This window comes from Tetranychus urticae, chromosome 1 (assembly GCF_039701765.1).
Source record: "Tetranychus urticae isolate SD_2017Ah chromosome 1, NJAU_TeUrti_SD_1.0, whole genome shotgun sequence".
Lineage (NCBI taxonomy): Eukaryota > Metazoa > Arthropoda > Arachnida > Trombidiformes > Tetranychidae > Tetranychus > Tetranychus urticae.
In genome coordinates this window covers 5,683,918-5,702,262 of record NC_142958.1, presented here as the reverse complement: position 1 = coordinate 5,702,262, position 18,345 = coordinate 5,683,918, and the positions used below count along the sequence as shown (strand labels likewise).

The 18,345-nt window shown below is 33.2% G+C and overlaps 2 protein-coding genes and 1 long non-coding RNA gene across 7 annotated transcripts; 1 reads left to right on the top strand and 2 right to left on the bottom strand.

The window, feature by feature from the left end:
- Positions 1-5: 5 nt before the first annotated feature.
- On the bottom strand, positions 6-1,035 carry LOC107362298 (vesicle-associated membrane protein-associated protein A). Its single transcript, XM_015929333.3, has one exon. It carries the CDS (start codon positions 944-946, stop codon positions 128-130), a length of 819 nt encoding a protein of 272 aa, XP_015784819.1. The 5' UTR covers positions 947-1,035; the 3' UTR covers positions 6-127.
- A 1,845-nt stretch (positions 1,036-2,880) lies between these two features.
- On the top strand, positions 2,881-14,583 carry LOC107362803 (uncharacterized). Of its 2 annotated transcripts, none has more exons than XM_015929935.3 (3): positions 2,881-4,667; positions 13,387-13,598; positions 14,020-14,583. In XM_015929935.3, exons 1-3 carry the CDS (start codon positions 3,272-3,274, stop codon positions 14,143-14,145), a joined length of 1,734 nt encoding a protein of 577 aa, XP_015785421.1. In that variant the 5' UTR covers positions 2,881-3,271; the 3' UTR covers positions 14,146-14,583. The 2 variants fall into 2 exon arrangements, with proteins under 2 accessions (XP_015785421.1, XP_015785424.1); XM_015929938.3 differs by having other exon boundaries at positions 2,895-4,667; positions 14,046-14,110.
- On the bottom strand, positions 12,408-16,620 carry LOC107362804 (uncharacterized). Of its 4 annotated transcripts, none has more exons than XR_016200933.1 (5): positions 15,771-16,620; positions 13,966-15,616; positions 13,731-13,813; positions 13,344-13,623; positions 12,408-13,034 (listed from the first exon to the last, which is right to left on the bottom strand). It is a non-coding gene; the product is annotated as an uncharacterized LOC107362804 (long non-coding RNA). The 4 variants fall into 4 exon arrangements; XR_001568748.3 differs by having other exon boundaries at positions 13,353-13,623; XR_003082306.2 differs by having other exon boundaries at positions 12,408-13,029; positions 13,353-13,623.
- Positions 16,621-18,345: the final 1,725 nt, after the last annotated feature.

The following is an 18,345-nucleotide window of genomic DNA, read 5'->3' as shown; positions in this document are numbered from 1 at the left end:
TACAATTAGGCTTGGTAACTCTTTTTTTTTATTTAATAATGTGCAAGAAGGAAACTTGTTTACAGGTTTATTTATTGCAAGTAAGTGCAAATACTACAAGTTTCTCAAGCAATAATTTTCCATCATTTCAAAAGAGGATTTTGCCCAAAAACAGACCGAAAAATAGCGCTACCAATATTAAACCAATGACTTGTGGTTGAGCTAGTAAATTCATTTGATCAATGGGTTCAATAGCAGCTGATGGGCCCTTGAATCCATGTAAGTCTCCGCTTGCCGAACTTGAATCAGTGAATCTTTTCCTCAAACCTTCCTCCTTTAATTGCATCAATTCTTGTCTCAAGTTAGCATTTTCTTCCATCAAACGTTTATTGTCTTCCTTGTATGCTCGAGAATCTTCGCTAGGTTTCTCCTCACCATGGATCTTCATTGTAGATTCAGACGTTTGAGAAGAAAATAATTCAACAGCATTTTCAGCATTACTGTAGACAGTACCTGTACCAGTATCTGGTGCAAGTGCAGATTCAGATGTATTATCAAATAAGCATTTCAATTTGGAGTCCATGATCTGATCAGGAAACATTTTCCACATATTTTCCTGATCCATGTCAGGCTCGGGTTCAAACATTGTTTGAATCATAAACTTATGTTTACTTCTATCCGGTTGATTTTCAAAATCAAAGGGTTGTAACATAACAGCAATTTTAGTAGTTGACCTAGGTTCAACTACACCATTATTAGGACGTACACAATAGCGACGAGGAGCCGTAGTTTTAACCTTGAAGCATACTCGTTTATCAGTTGGATTGGTAAGCGTTAAATAACTGGTGACAACATCAGTGTATGGGCCTTTAAAATGGAGAACACTTTTGGGTTCAATTTTCAACACTTGTTCTGGCTTATGTGATTTAGTTTCACTCTCAGGCATCTCCTCAGTTAATAAATTCATCAATACTTCAAATAATAATGATAAGAACTAATTAATATAATAAACGAAAATAATATTCACAAATGAAACTTACACAGTATTAAAGCCTCTACTTCACTGCAATCATCGATTTAGGGTGGCAATGTATAGTTTCCTCCCCTCAGATACAACTGCTTTTTTCAAGCGCCAACTTTGAATTTCAATTTCTCATTCAAACTAACAATGGAAATAATTTTCTTTTCATTTTGCACATTTAAAGCAATTAAAAAATGTTAACGGACAAAACTGAAAGGTCCATTATTTTTAGTCCCTTCTTTGATAGCTGCTTCAATCTAGCTTGATTATTTGCTCACTGACCTTTAACTGCTTACGATTAAGATGACATTTAAATTGTAACAGTCTAGTGCTCTTTATGTTGTTATGCTTATTAATCTCACTTTTGATTAAAAATTTGCTTTTCTGATTAAATAAAATGTTAAACCATTATCACGTCATTTGATGAAAGGAACAGATTCTTGCCAGTTTAGGTTAAGCGTAGATCCAATCTGCAAAATAAAAAATTCAAATTGAGATGAAACATGATGACTTGTTCATTGAACTTACTTTTAACATTATGATTTAAAAAACGCATTGAATCAATATTTCAATTACCTAAAATCAATCATAAATTAGAGGTCGATTCTATGGTTTGTCATTGCTTTCTAATTTTCTCATGTTCATTAATAATTACCATTATCGTTTTCAGGATCATTGGAAAACATGAATCGAAATAGATATCGATTTGTCTGGTTGAATGCAATATTGTTACAAACATAAAATGAATGTAAAATCCGTTCCATTTCTCATAAAATATTGTTGTTTGTTTATCTGTCTTTATAAAACTACCTGTCATAATTGAATTAGATTCAATACAAACATTAATTAGCTTTTTGGGTTAGTTAACTATAATCAATTGACCATAATGAGTCTTGTTTAACCGCTAGAGCGAATCATTGATTGTAAACATTGGATTATCTTTGTTGCCTAAATGGTTTTAGACAAAAACGAAAATGTCATTTGATCTCGAGTTTACCAAAACCAGGCCTTTGAATTGGTGGCTAGTTGAAATTGAGGAAGTTTTCTTGATTTCGTCTTGAACAGCGTCTGATGATTTGAAAAAGACATAAAACAAAAGATTAATTAGTATCACATAACAAAGCGAGAAAAACAAGAAGAAGAAGAGTAAAAAGAACAAAAATTAACACCAATTTGCAGCATTTTGTGAAAAGATTGATAATCATGTAAATGGTTGAAGAAGATCTTGAATAATGGCAAGTTAAATTCAAAAGATATTTCTTGAATATACAAATAATTAAAGATGGCAAAGGCATACTTACAAATCAGTGTATAGACAAATTAACTGTGATATCCCCAATTTGATTTCCAGGTCAAAAGGCAACAAATTGTAAATCTTGAAGTTCCGTAGACATTTTACACAGTTGGTATATCAGTTGATCAAGAAGATTTTCAGCTTACATGAATTAATTAAACACATTATAAACAAATTAACATATTCTAGGTTGAGAGAGAAAGGACGAGAATAAAAAATTAAAATTGTAACATGCATTACCAAATATTGACCCGATGAGTAGAGCTTAAACAATGTGCTCTCTGTTTTGGCGCTTCTTCATTTTCTGGGTTAAATTGTAAAATGGCGATGTGAAACAAATTGTCATTTCCAAAGGCAAATCAAGGCTGGTTAATTTGGTGGTGCTGAACTTTTCCTTTTGGGAAGGTACGAAGGTGGTTAATGTGAAAGGGTTTCTCTTATTCTTTCAGTTCAGCTTGTTGTTCTTCTTTATCATTATCTTCTTTTCACCTCAAGTCTCTCTTTGTAGTCTGAAGGGGAGGCGTGGAAATGAGGTTAGCTTAGACCGTACGGTAAAGTCTCATTCTTGTCAGGTAAACATTTCATTTTTACCGTTGAAGCGAACTTGTAACGAACATTTGATTCACTTTAACCTTCTTCGAACCATTCAGTAGTTAAACTAAATCTGGATTAACAAATTAAGATGATTTCAACTTTACCATCACACAAAGATTAACTTCAACCTTATTAAAATTGTTCAACATTACATTTTCTTGATCACAGTTTTATTCACTAATGGACCTTACCAATCATGTGAAATCTCCTCCAATTGTTCCTAAACTTTCTTAATATTTCCAACCGTATTTATCCTCTAATCATGAAGTTAATTCATCGGTGATTCTTGTGATTTCAATATTTACATCAATTTTGTTTCTGTGTTTGTGTTTAAGCATTTATTTTTGCACCACAACAGCCATCACTATTGTCAGTTTTCAAATATGAAATGGACTTGGGTTAAATGGTTTCTATTTGCTTACAAATTAGCTGAACACTTGATCATTTGCTGGCCATTACCATCTTTACCAATTCACCATGTTCACCCTTATCCAATCTCATGGCCAGCTTCATCAGAAACTCATCCTCACCCTGCTCACCATCCTCATCCATTTAGTCGTATGTCACCAATAGCTGCAGTAGCTGCTGATCCTCGTCATCATCACTCTGATCCTGTTCCAGAACCATTACCTTCTGGTTTGTTTATTCCCGCTGATCAGGTTCATATCTATGACTTTGTCAACAACTATGCCGATGATGGTTATTATGATTATGATGATGAAGACTCGTTCCAGGAAAAGGTGAGGAAATGGCGGGAGAACCAGCGATCAAGAGGATATAATCATCATGATCACAAGTACAATAATGAAAATACTAATGCTTGGTTAAATAGCAAGAAGCCTTCAACATCAAATAAAGATGGTAAACAATTGGAAGGTTCATCAAGTGGATTGGATAATGTTGCCAAAAATCCTGATCCATTACCATCTAAAAACAACAACAATAACAATAATAATCATAACAATGACAAACCAGTTGAATTTGATGATGATAATGTAAATAATCGTTCCTCAAAAGATGGCCCTTCAAATGAACGTAAAGAGTTGACTTCTGGTGAAGCCAAAGATATCGAGACACTTTTGGAAAAATCAGAGATAATTACTGGTCGATCAGCATTTTCATCTTCAACTTCTTCATCAAACTCACCAAACACATTATCTGCACCAAAAACACTACCAGTTGAAGTATCTCGTCACACAATTACATCGCCCAACGGTGATATGACAGTGGTTACCGAGATGGTCTACAAGAATCCATACAAACCAACACCATTACCTTCCTACTCTCATTCACCTTACCTACCATCAAGTCGTGATGGCTTATACCAGCCAACAGACGATCCAAGATTACTTCACCATCAACCCCATCCTCCTCCACCACCTCCTCCACCTCCACCGCCACCACCATCGCCTTCATTAGAAAACTTTGGTCTGGGGCGATCAATTGGACCAGGAACAACTACTTATATTCCGCCACCACCAAGGTCTTCAAGGAATCGTGATTTAGCAACAACTCCTTGGACCAATGGACTTGGAAGAGTTTTACCGACTCCACCAACTCCTTATATTAGCTCAACATCTCCAAGTCGTTCATCATCTTCATCATCATCTTCATCTAGTAAATCAAATAACATAGCGGCCAGTTCATCAAATAAAAGGCTTAATAAACAACTTGATTCAAATATAACAAAAAGAAATGAAATTTCTGAAAGAAGTTTAAGTGCTACCGCAATTGCTGGAATAATTATCGGTTCACTAGTATTTGTGGCTTTACTCGCAGGTAAGAGCCTAAAATCACATTATAATCCAAATTAAAATTACAATAAACACCAGTTAATGTTGGTTTGCAGTGATGTTGACAAATATCCCATTTCGTGACCTGAATGTTGACCATTCATCCTTTTCTTATCAAAATTGTAGCCTCACCATCAAACGGTTAATTGTTAACCTTGCCATCAACAATATTCTTCAATTTTTGCATGAAAACCCGAAAATGAATCAAGATTTAACCATAATAGATTAACAATGAATAGTGTTAGCAAGAGCAACTTTCAATTTTTTGTCTTTAGCCAATTTGAAAGCGAAAATCGCAATTAAATATTCTCACTGTTGTTTCAAAAATGATGAATTGTGATTAACTTTTCAACCTTTTTTTTTCTTCATCCAAACTAATTAATCTATTATAATCAACTTAAATGTTACTGGATCATTGTTGATTGTTTTCACATAAATCTTTACAAAAAATCATCTTCAAATAACGCGTTTCATTTAGATTGAAATCACCATTTCAAGAGCCATTATAATCACGATTTTGATTCTTGTTACATCATTATCGATTAATTGTTAATCGTCATTGTTAAATCTTGAAGCTTAATCATCATCAAATATGGTGACCAGATTATAATGAGGACTACTTTTTCACTTTAACCTTTAATCCTTTTCTTAACCTTCCTTCTTAAATCCTATTTCTTTTTTTCCCTTTTTGACTAAGCATAATCAGCACTCTATCTGAGCCCTAAAAATGAGCGCTCATAACGAGTATTTAGCTTAAGCTCTCAAAGCGAGTATTCAGCTTAAGCTCTCAGAGTGAGTATTCAAAGTGAGCACTCAAAGTGAGCACTCAAAGTGAACTCGACGGTTATAAAAGCCAAAGTTGTCCCTTTAGGGTCAGATTCCAAGCTTCGCTAGAAGACTGTAAACTCTTTAACTTTTACTCTCAATAAAATATTCAAAAATCAAACAACACTTTCGTTGTAGTGCTTTATTTTCCTTTCTTTTTCAATTTCTTTTCCGTATATCACTACAAATTGGCGCAGTCGACAGGATGTCACAAATTCCTATTCGTATTAAATTTACCTTAGTGAAAAAAGATGATCAGTTTTGTGTAACAAGATATTGTCTACCAAATTCAGATCAACAATGGTCTCTCGTTAGAGATGACCAACAATCCATTCAATTTCATCCAAATATTGCTCAGTTGGAACCCACCTTATGTGCAATGCGTGAAATGACTAGACAACGGACAATTACTCTTTTCCTTTCACCTGAACAAGCTCAACCCTACACCAGTGAATCTCTTTCAAGTGGATCGATAAGTGATGAGAGTATCGAAGTGAGCTCTCAAAATGAGCAAACAGATAATCAGATTCCTTCTATGTTTCGAGAAATGATGAAACTACAAATGGAATCGTTTCAAATGATGATGGCAAGTTTTCAACAAACTATGGTTCCAATGTCCCGTCCAAAGAACCAACGGATGGAGGTTACTAAATTCAATGGTAAACAAGAAGACGCAAAGACATGGTTAATCAGCTATGAGAAGGCATGTGAGTTCAATGGTTGGACCTCTGATGACGCCAAGGTTAACAATTTGAAAGCCTATTTAGAAGGTATCGCCCTAAAATGGTTTAATAGTAGATTGGTTGAACAAATTCCATTTGAATGGCTTCCATGGAAAGAAGCTTTTCTTGAATCGTTTGGACAGAATAGACTTTCACAAGCACAATCAGCTCTATCATGGGAATACAGAGGTGGACCATTGCTTGAATATTACTATGAAAAGCAAAGACTTCTGCAATTGGCATTTCCAGATCTAGATGACTTCAATTTTATAACTCTTATGCTTCTGAGTCTACCTGATGATTTATCCAAGCAAATCAACCTTACAGAAATAAGTTCGAAAGATGAACTTCGAAAAGTTCTTTGCCAGTTAAAACCCACCAAATCAAGAGATCGACGACAAGGTGACGACGAAAAAGTCAAAGCAAGAGAAAGACCAAGGACAGATGACAGACACAGAAAAGACATATCTAAAGCATATTCAATATCTAATGATTGCAATTATGATGACGAAGATGATGCAGTTTTTGAAATTAAAGTGAATGGTAAAAATACTATGGCTCTATTCGATAGTGGTGCTCAAGCAAATATGATATCAGAAAAGTTCGTAAATGATAATGGATTTGAAGCATTCGATGGTGACTCTTTTCTTCGTGCTTATAATGGTCAAGTTTCGAAATACAACAGAAAAGTGAAAGCACAAGTACAATTTGGAAAAACAAAGTGCATTTTAGAATTTGTTGTCACAAATGAATGTGAACATGATGTGCTACTATCGAGAAAAGCTCTCAAGTCTTTAAAAATCAAATGGGATTTTGAACTTAACCGTATTTGTACTGAAACTTCAGATCTTCTCAAAATGAGTGCTCAAAATGAGTATTCCCAAAGAGAACTCAAAATGAGTGCTCAAAGTGAGTGTTCACAACGAGAACTCAAAATGAGTACTCAAAATGAGTGTTCACAACGGGAACGCAAAATGAGCGCTCAAAATGAGTTGATGAATACGAGAGATCTCATCTTTGACCTGGAACAAGCAAAAGAACGTTTTCCTTCAATATTTACTCTCAACCATGACCAACCGAAAAAAAAGTTGACTTCCAACTATCAATCGATGCCCCAGTGATTCAGTTCAAAGCATTCAGATTATCAAGAGAAAAATACTTATGGGCACAAAAGAAAATTGATGAACTTTTATCTCAAGGAATCATCGAAAAATCAACCTCTGAGTACGCCTCACCATGTGTCATCGTCCCAAAAGAAAATGGTCAATTGAGATTGTGTCAAGATTATCGTGAGATTAACAAAAACACCACGCTTGACCCATTCCCTTTTCCAATAATTGACGAGATTATCAACATGTTTGGAGGTTGCCATTTCTTCACTAAATTGGACCTTAAAGACGGTTTCTGGCAAATAGGTATTACTAAGCCAACTCGAAAATTTACTGCATTTGTGCTACCATTCGGGCATTATGAGATGACCCGATTGCCTTTTGGTTGGAAAAATTCGCCTCCCCTGTTCCAAAGGATGATGTGTGAAATCTTGGGTGATTTACTTAAAACAAGTAAAGTGGCAGTTTATATCGATGATATATGCATTGGTGGTATGGATAAAACTGATTGTGCTAAGTACTCATTTTTAGTACTTAAAAGATTGCATGATGCAGGAATTCAAGTGAATGAAGCTAAAAGCATTTTTTGTGCTGAAAGTGTAACCTTTTTGGGTCGTGTTATTAATGGTCAAACTAAAACCACTCGAATTGAGTCAATTGAAAGAGTCAAGTCTATGAAAAAGCCCGATGACCTTCACTCACTTCGCTGTTTTACTGGCTTGACTGGACATTTTCGATCCTTCATTCCGAAATATGCGGAAATCGTTAGGCCTCTTGACCGACTAAAACAAAAGGACGTACCATTTACCTGGGATCAATCATGCGAACAAGCCTATCAAAAACTCGTAGATGCGATCAGCTCTAATCCAATTTTAGGAGTTCCTGATTGGAGCGCTCAATTTGAGTTATCATGTGACGCCTCGCATTATGGAACTGGTGCTATTTTATATCAACGTGATGGAAGTAAACAACGCTGCAAACAACTAAAAGTTATCGGATACTATTCTTACACATTCACCAAGCCTGAGTTAAATTACTCAACAACTGAAAAAGAATGCTTGGCTGTGATAAAGGCAATAAAATATTTTCGCAGCTACTTAGAGGGTAAAGAATTCATCGTAAACAGTGACCATCAAGCATTGTCTCACCTCCTTTCATTAAAGGAACCTAAGAATCGACTTGGCCGTTGGCAAACTTTTCTCATGAGTTTTAACCTCAAAATTAATCACCGTTCTGGTCGTGAATTGACCGACGCCGATGCGATTTCAAGACTTTGTCCTTCAATACCAACCATAAACTTCATTAAAGTTCAGAATGGCTCGACTAGAATTCAAGTTACCGAAGATCAAATTCAACCAATTCTCAAAGCCTATCATGATGACCCTGAGTCAGGCGGTCACGATGGTATCTCTAGAACCTATCATAAGTTGGCTGCAAGATTCACTTGGCCGAAAATGAAAGAAAGTATAATTGATTACATACGCACTTGCGATATTTGTCAACGTGAGAAAGCAAAGTTCAAACAGAGCCTCGATTTCATTACTCAACCTGAGCACTCAAAACGAGTCTTCGAAGTGATGCATGTTGATTACGGCGAGATTAATAAGAAAAGTGATGGAATTGGAAAAACCAAATCTTTTTTGGTTACTGTAGATGAAGCATCTCGTTTGTGTCAAGCGATTCCAATGAGAGAAGATGCAAAATCATTTGTTAATTTTTTACGTTCTCATCCAGCTATAAGTCAAATCAAAAAAGTTATTTCTGACTGTGGCAAATCATTTGTAGCCAACTCAACCAAGCAACTTGCTAATGAATTGGGGATAAAATTGGTTACAACTTCACCCTACAGCCCTTGGTCAAATGGAATGGCAGAACGATGTGTGCAAAAAATAAAGATTTTTGTCAGTTGTTTCCCTGATTTTCCAGGAGGATGGAAAGCTGCAGTTCAAGCTGCTGCAAAACACAGCAATCGGTCATACAATCGAGCTTTAGGTTGTTCACCATTTTTCAAAGCTTTTGGTTATGTCGATCCTCTCCCAGCAGATAAGCATTTTGGAATCGATACTAGCTTAATTCAAAAAGAAAAACCATTTGATGAAAAACAACAAGAAAATTATCGAAAGAAAATGCAAGAATATGCAAATCGTAACAAGAGTAAGATCACTAAGTTTGAACCAGGTTCAATGGTTCTAGTTGCATCTTCGAAAGTTGGTAAAAAGTTTAATTTCAAAGGCCCATTCAAAATATTACGAATCTCAGAAAAAGATGGATACCAGAAAACAATCATCTATGAAGATAATGGCCAAGAGCATTTCGCTCATATCAGAAATTGTCGCTCTTATTATCCTCGGCAGGATAATTCCAAGTAAGGGGGAATATGGTGACCAGATTATAATGAGGACTACTTTTTCACTTTAACCTTTAATCCTTTTCTTAACCTTCCTTCTTAAATCCTATTTCTTTTTTTCCCTTTTTGACTAAGCATAATCAGCACTCTATCTGAGCCCTAAAAATGAGCGCTCATAACGAGTATTTAGCTTAAGCTCTCAAAGCGAGTATTCAGCTTAAGCTCTCAGAGTGAGTATTCAAAGTGAGCACTCAAAGTGAGCACTCAAAGTGAACTCGACGGTTATAAAAGCCAAAGTTGTCCCTTTAGGGTCAGATTCCAAGCTTCGCTAGAAGACTGTAAACTCTTTAACTTTTACTCTCAATAAAATATTCAAAAATCAAACAACACTTTCGTTGTAGTGCTTTATTTTCCTTTCTTTTTCAATTTCTTTTCCGTATATCACTACATCAAACCTGACCATCAATGTTGATATGAAAAAGTAGTTTAAATAATGCGATCAACAAGCAGAAGCAACAAAGTCAATGGATTAGCCTAAATTGACTTCTTTAAATGATGCTATCAAAGTGACTCAACTGACTGATAATGATGATAGTTGCAATTAAGCCTTGACAATCGCATCATTTAACTACAATCATAATCATTATCATAACCATTAAATAGCTAATATTTAACCATCAACTGTCCAAACGGTCCAACAACATCAACCAGATGAGTAAAGAGTAAACCCAAGTTACACCAATTTTTAAGCAAACACAAAATGATCAACTAACACTTTCAAGATCATATTTCTGTAACTCAATTATTTCCTCACTCAATGAATCCCAATTGATAAAATTCAACTAATTGTTAGTTAATGAGATTTTCTTAAATTGGATCAACAAAATGTTCCAGGTTAACAATGAAAATATCAGTTAACATTGAATTACAATCTAGAGACTCTTAACCCAAAAGATGAATCTTGAATCTAGTTGATTCATATTACGGATACAATTGGATTGAAGATCCTCTTATTCTTACCAGTTTAATGATTAAAAGGATAATAACATTTTTTTAGGTTTACTATTCAATGACAATAATGTTCAGTGCAACATATCAATGATTTACCATGTTTCATCCCAATGAGTTGATTGTGAGTTGATAAATGAAAAACTATTAAGCGAATCTTGTTAATTTACTTTTTCCTTTCAACTGAAATTAATCTGAATTAACAACAATAATCAACCTGTTTTTCATGATGATTCAGAAGATTAATAAGTTGAACAACAACAAAAACCATAAAAAAATAGATTCAATTGTAATTGAAAAGCCTGAACTAAATTATGTAAATTGAAGAGAGAGAAAGTTCACTTTTTTAGATTCAAATGATAGTGAAGTTTTTTTCTTCGCCTACCGTTAACAATTAACCAATACAATTGAATTGATAACTCATTGTGCTGCTTCAATCATCAACAGCTTCAATAGCAATCAAAATGAAAATATTAAACTAAAACAATAATCAAATTGAAACGAGCGCCGACTGTTTGAGTCCAGTTTAAGTGTTAATTTCAAACCAGGCAACAGTTGAAATTGAAATGGAAACATTTCTTCTTCCTTTCTCTGGCCAATTTACATAAATGTAACTAATTGTAGTTAAAGGTTTGCTTTAACCAACTTGAAAGACTAAATATTAATCACAGCAAGCAGCAAACAAAATCAAGTGAATCAAACAAATCACTAAATTAACCAACAGCTTGCAAACAAATGCACTTTTCACTTAATCAATGGTTAGTTCCTGGTTTAAGGTAAATACTTGATTATGTCAAAGTGTGTTCATTAAGATGAGCAATCGTTATTTAATTAACTCTTATTTTCAGTATTGGTGGCAATCGACTCTTCAATAGTCCGCTTGAAAGTGCGAATGGAAACAAATTGTCAAAGTTAACAATTGATTTGAATGTTAAATCAAGTGTTCAATTGACAGAAATGAAAGATCAAGTTCAGATGAAAATTTAGGATACAATTGAAGGTATTTTTAAAGCTAATCAACAATGAATTTATAAATTTGGTAATAACATTGAATTTTACTGGTTCAACTGATTGTTTCTTTTGCTTTTATTTATTATTATTTCTAGATCAAATCAAATGGAAACAAAAGGCTAATTGTAAACCACGATTGTTGGTGATCTAATTAACCCGTTTTCATGTTTAATTTAGTATCTTATTTCAACAGTAAAACATGTTTTCTGTATTTGTTAACATCTTGTTAACATATTGACATGTTTTCATCTTCAATTCCTAATTTTTCATCTCAAGAACATTGTTTTTCCTTTACCAACCAGAACTGTTGAGCAAAAATTTATTTTATTCCCTTTTTGCATGATATATTGTATAATAAAAAGGGCCAAAAATTGAAAAACTTGATTGACTTAAATGTTACCAAAAATAAGGAAGAAATGATTCTTCAGCTAACCTTGGCAGTAAAAGTTAAGAAGCCCATTTTTAGTGATTGGTAAACGGTAAAAAAACAAAATGTATATAAAGATCACGTCAATCACAAGTTATCAGACAATTAGGCCAATCATCGGTAGATTTGATTCACCATTTATATACTTAACAATCTAATAATAACACAATCATCTGTATTAACTGTAGTTGCTTTAAACTGTTCATCCTTTTCTCATAAGTTTGACTTTTCAAACGGTCAACAAGAGCAAGAGAAAAAAACAAGAACAAAATAAAAATAACAATAAAAGCAATAATAATGACCAACACAATGGCGATCAAACAAAATATACTAATAATGTTTATTGCCATAATTTTACCAAATTGTAGTTGATTGCAGATTTTAATCAATCTTTTCAACCAATCATGGATTAAGTGTACTTATGAAAAGTGAAACATTGAACCCAAAATTTGAATGAAACCCAATTTTTGCTTCCATAATATATGGATAAATGAAAGGTTAGTTTAAGGGTAAAAGGCAACAATGAGCTAATCTTGGTTAAATTGTGAGATAACAATTTATGGACATTAAATGTTGAATTTTTGCTCAATTTTGGTCAACCTTTTTGCGCTCCTTTAATTTCCACTTAGATTATTTGCTCTTTCAATTAGCTAAGTAAACAGCGGGTTGGGTTAATTGTGTGGACCCAATGTTTGTAAAGATGACCGACAAGATGGATTCAGTGAGCAAGGCTAATTGTTTTGTCTCATTTTTAGCAGTCAATTTGAATAGCAGTGAGTTGTTTGTGCGAAAGTATTTCATCAACTTGGTTAGTTACCACCAAATCATTAAAGCGTTTCGTTGTAACCTGAAAATTGTTTTGTTGAATCAAAATTCATTCTGAGGAACCATAATGAGCCCTATTCTGAGAAAGCAAGAAGATTAGGAGAGAGAGAGAGAAGAAAGAAAGAGAAAGAAGAGAGAGTTAGATTTGTTATCACAAAGAAAATCATTTAGTTCATGACATTCAGTAAAGTTTTGTTCCGGTAACGGCAAAATTTAGGTAACAATTTGACCTGTTATGGTTCTATAGCAATATTTTATCAAAACAAAATAGGATATTCTCTGATTATCCATCCAAAAACCATGGTTAACTTCATCTGGGTGTAATTATAATTTATAATTAAACAAAAGTGTGTCTCTTTTGATCAACAGATTATCGGTTAATCTTTACATTTTTCACCTCTTTTTGTCTTTTCTTCTCATTTATCGTTCAGGAGTTGCCTTGTTCATTATGTATCGAAGACCAACCTTACCAGGAACAACGAGACTGCCACAGCGATCAACGGAGTGGGTTGAACCTCAGGTTAATTTAAGTAATAACAATGTTGGTAACGGTGGATCAACAGGAGTCAACACTTGTCCACCAAGTGAACCTCTTCCGGTAACATCAAGTCACTTTACTCGGACTCAGCGACCCATTAACAAGGTTTGTTGTCGTGATTGCCATTAATCTGTTAAATTTCAAATTAAAGCAGAAAGACGAGTATTACAAGATTAATCAATTTGTTGAACTAATGTAATTTGATCATAAAGAAACGAATTTAAACAAAGTTTTTACCATTAATATTGTTTCCATTTCCTTTCCAGCCGATCATTTGCCATGAAAAATGATTGGTTTTTTTGGGCAGGTTATAGCAATTACTGAAATAAATGTTTGAATTTTAGGATGAAATATCATTTAAAATGAGAAGAAAACCTGTATTTTTGGTTTCTAAAATTGTTATCAAATTCACAAATTTACAGTTTAAAACAATAAATTCACTGATATTTGATTGATCTTGCTAGCTGCTAACCTTTTTGTAAATTTAAAGAAAAACACAAACAATATTCCAATAATTTATCTACAGAGTACGGTTTCTACCACACTGAATAGATCCATCGATGGCCTCCTCGTTGTCGGTGATTGGACTCTGGTCAGTCCTGGAAGTAATTATGCAACTTTGACCAAAAAAGGGTTATCCTCTGGATCTTGAGTAGTCATTCAAAAATAAAGCATCTCACTGATTTAATTTCATTCCAATTGGACCATCATCATATGAATTAAGACTCAACAAGATATGCCAACACACATTATTGTATTGTTAGTTCATCCATTGGAAAACGAAACAAACTTTGATAACAATTTACACTTTGTTAATTGCTGGATGGATGGTTATTTTCATCTTTATATTATTCTTGAGAATTATATCATCTATTGAAATAAATTCAATTTCAATCTAATTCCTTGGATTGGAAAACAGGAGGCAAAGACAACAGGATCCATTGGCTAAAGAATGATGAACAATAATGATGAAGACAATACTATTTGTGAAAATTTGTAGCTTGGCATTTTTGCTGTTAATCCTAATTATAATTCATTCTTGGATCGTTGGAGATTGTTGTTATTACAGATTAAACTGTATTTCTCGTTATTGCCTTTGTTTGTAAAACAAATATCGAACCTTTATGCCAATCGGTATTCAGCGTTGTTCACCCATGAAAATTATTTTTGCATCATTAAAGCCTTTATTTTAGTGTTACTTTACAATCAATCTTGCCACTGTCTTCCAATAGAGAGCCATTTTTCACCTCACTCAGTCAATCAGGTCTTTTTAGATTAACCAGAATTCTTTACTTTCTTGATTCTATAATCCAAATGTAATATCTTGATACGAAATTACGTTTATCCTGAGCATTAGTTCCAAACTTGCAAAATATTCTTTGGTTTCTTTAATCTGGAAGGTTTCGATTAAATCATCCTTGACCGATGGCTTAGAAGATAACAGAGTAAACAGATTAAAACAAAACATAATTGTCCATTATCTATTTATCAAGTTAAAGTTGGTTTATGCATCGATGGTGCCCATAAGATAATGAATAATTACAGGTCGTTTCACTAATCATCGATCGTTTTAACAGATTTTCAACTGGATATAACCTCAAGATGTGTAGCATCTTTTTCAATCTTTATCAATTGTTAATGTCCGTTGTACCATGGAATGATATTGACGCAATTAAACAGCTTAAGATATTGCAATTGAAATCAAATTAGTTTCAATAACCATGAGGTTACGGCTGTTTCAAACCAAGTTATTTTAGACTTGTATCTCATCTTTTGGCTTGATACTAATTCAACCGATTGTTTTATATCCTAAAAGAAGCTGAAAACAGGGTGATATATTATGCCTTTTTCAGTAATAACAATTATCTATTTAACGGCCAACAAGAAGCCTTTACAATTGAACCCTTGAACCGTTGAAGATAGTGAAACCATTTAATCAACTTCAAGTCAGTGATGAGCCATTTGAATAGTCAATTGACGAAGACAACAGCAAGGACCAAAAAATACAGTAAAGCTCAACATTGCTTTGATAAAGATCAGTCTATTGTAACCATTGAGCCACCAACAAATAAGCCAAGTAAAGTTCATTCCAACCAATTTCACTATCAATCCAATTGAAATACCTGTGATGGGTTAAAAGGGTTCAAAAGACAAGGTTAAAACGAACAAACAACTATACAAAAGATGCTATAAATAATCATTGAGCTCACCTAGAAAACATTGATCAATAACTGATTAAAATAGATTAATGTATAATTGGGTTGATCAGAAACTTACCATTTTAAGTCGCCAAATGAACTCAACCAGTAGAGCCATCATCGAACCTCATCGAATCTCAAGGCTCAGATAATGACAATGAACTCTTGTCCAATAATCAGAATCGATTTTCCCAGTTAAATCATCTTACTTATAAAAACTAATTTAAAAGTCAATGAATCGTTGTTTGTAAATCGCAAATTAACAATTTGAAATGATTAACCACCTAAAATAACCGGTAAATTAAAACAAGCTTTTTGTATAAAATGATGGTATGCCATCTAGTGATGAAGATAGCTACCATCGAAATTGGCAGTTAAATTAAAAAATAAGAAAACCGTTAATTCAATGTTGATAGAAACTGATCTTCATCGATAACATTATCCCAATCATCAATTACAACTATTATAGTACTATATACTAAAGTATCAAATCAGTAAACAACACAGAACGAGCTATTGAAAAAATTTCTTAAACGAAAGCAATACGGGCGTATCATTGATAATGAATGAATATTTTCAAAAGCCGTTAAATATCTTTATACCATGAATTGCATTGAAAATATTTTGATACCATTGAGTAAATGTCTTTAAAATTGAGATTAAAGTTAAAAACGATGGTAAATAAGACGATTCAATAGGAAAAATAAAAAATGTGAGAAGCCTACAGACACAGAAATCTTTTGTTTTTCGTTATCATGATAAACTTTCAGCTAATAATACCATTCTAAAGCTAATTACACAAAGAACATCATTATGCCAATCCTCACACTACAATCAAGCGTTAACCACAATAATAAGCATTAAAACTAGAGTAAATCAAAACCATTGAAATTCATTAAAACAAATTGGTGTTGATCAATTTTTAAAAACGTTAAAAAACACAAGTGATAGCTCCATCTCGTGATGTGTTTCATCAACCTTAAATTGTGGACAATTTGATTCAATAGATTTCCTGAAAACAATTCAAAGTCACATTTTCTTACTCTCTTACTTAACAATTCCTGCTTAACCAATGTTCAAGAACACAATCAAGTCCCACTTGAGCCTTAAATCATTAACTACAGTAAATTAAATGTAAATTTGATTCCCTGACTCTACTTGAACTAAACCAATGCTTTTAATAAAGTCAGAGTTAATCTTGTACCAATAGGATAAAAGTGAAGACAATTTATTAATATAATCACTGCAAACTAATTTTAGCTGTTCACACTTTTCCCCAGATTATTACTATCGCCATCATCATCTATTATTGGTTCAACATTTATTATTTAAGGTCAATAAATGTGCAACGATTGCTATTATTTCAATGGATTCAAACTGATTTATTATTTACCAGCAAGTTTGATTGATTATCATTCCATGTCAAGGTGAATAAAGGAAACAAATATTAATGAATGTTTACCTTTCATTATGAAATATTATGGATGCTCTTGCATTTGCATAGACTATCAATTATTTGAAATGTAAAGTGCAAAAAAGTCAACTTTGCACAAGTCAAAGCAAAAGCCAAGTAATTCAAAAATGTACGCATTTAATCATTTTAATTGTTTAATCAACTTTTCAACTCAAACTTGAGTTCTTGCTGATCTTGCAACAGCTTAAACCTGTGACCCATCATCATCATTAAAATAATTTCACATCATCAACCCATCAACACTTCATCATCTTGCACCTGGATCATCATTTACTTTTCAGCTATTAAAGATCAACAATAGAAAAGGTTGAAAGCAGAATTTTTTCAGTTTTTTTTGCTGCAAAGAAAAAAATGAATGAACCTGACTTTTCATTATAACCAAACAATCTTGCTAACAATTGAATAACTATTAGAAAGACTTAGATATTTGGGTTCAATCTTTGAAAATCCTTCGATAATTTTCCTTCAAAATTCATCAATAAATGAAATCCAATGAAATTGTTCATGACATTAGTGTGATACATGTATATTAATAATAAATTGATAGCATCTAAAACCAAAGCATTAATCATGACTATGTGACTAGAAGACCATATTTTTAGTTTATTGATCAGTTTATCAATATTACAAGCAAGGAATTAAGTTCAAATCAAATATAGATTGTAATGAGAAAATTCAGTCGTTCAATTAAAACCTTTCTCATGGACACGATTAATTTTTTGCAAAAGTAACTTAAGTTACATCAACAGTGCATGCTGTTAATTGCAAAAAATAGTACATAGTACATGAATATTGTGAGATGCTGAGCATCAATATTCATCTCTTTGCAATAATCGCATGAAGTTCAAAAATAAAACTCGACCCTAAACTGTATCTGGCCAACCTAATAATTAAAATCGAGCAAATACTTGCAATCAACATTCAGTTACCATATTATTTTCATGTAATTTTCTGAGGCTTGCCTATCTATAAATCTTTGAAAAAAATTAGGAATCAAAGTTTTCAGTTTCAAAATATTGCCTTATTGCTAACAGATGACAATAGATGTCAGATAAGCTTCAAACTCCTAAAAAACTTTTGGTTGGATTGTGCTGGAAAGATGATCAAACTTTACCATCCTGGATCTAAAAGTCATAGCAAAGGTCCGTAGGTGAACCATTAACTTATCAAACGTATTGAC

Excerpts from the sequence above, each read along its gene's own strand:
- LOC107362298 (XM_015929333.3), bottom strand. The coding sequence starts at position 946 with ATGAATTTATTAACTGAGGAGATGCCTGAGAGTGAAACTAAATCACAT.
- LOC107362803 (XM_015929935.3), top strand. The coding sequence starts at position 3,272 with ATGAAATGGACTTGGGTTAAATGGTTTCTATTTGCTTACAAATTAGCT. Across the intron at positions 4,668-13,386 it reads ATTTGTGGCTTTACTCGCAG|GAGTTGCCTTGTTCATTATG; the intron begins GTAAGAGCCTAA and ends TTTATCGTTCAG. Across the intron at positions 13,599-14,019 it reads CTCAGCGACCCATTAACAAG|AGTACGGTTTCTACCACACT; the intron begins GTTTGTTGTCGT and ends ATTTATCTACAG.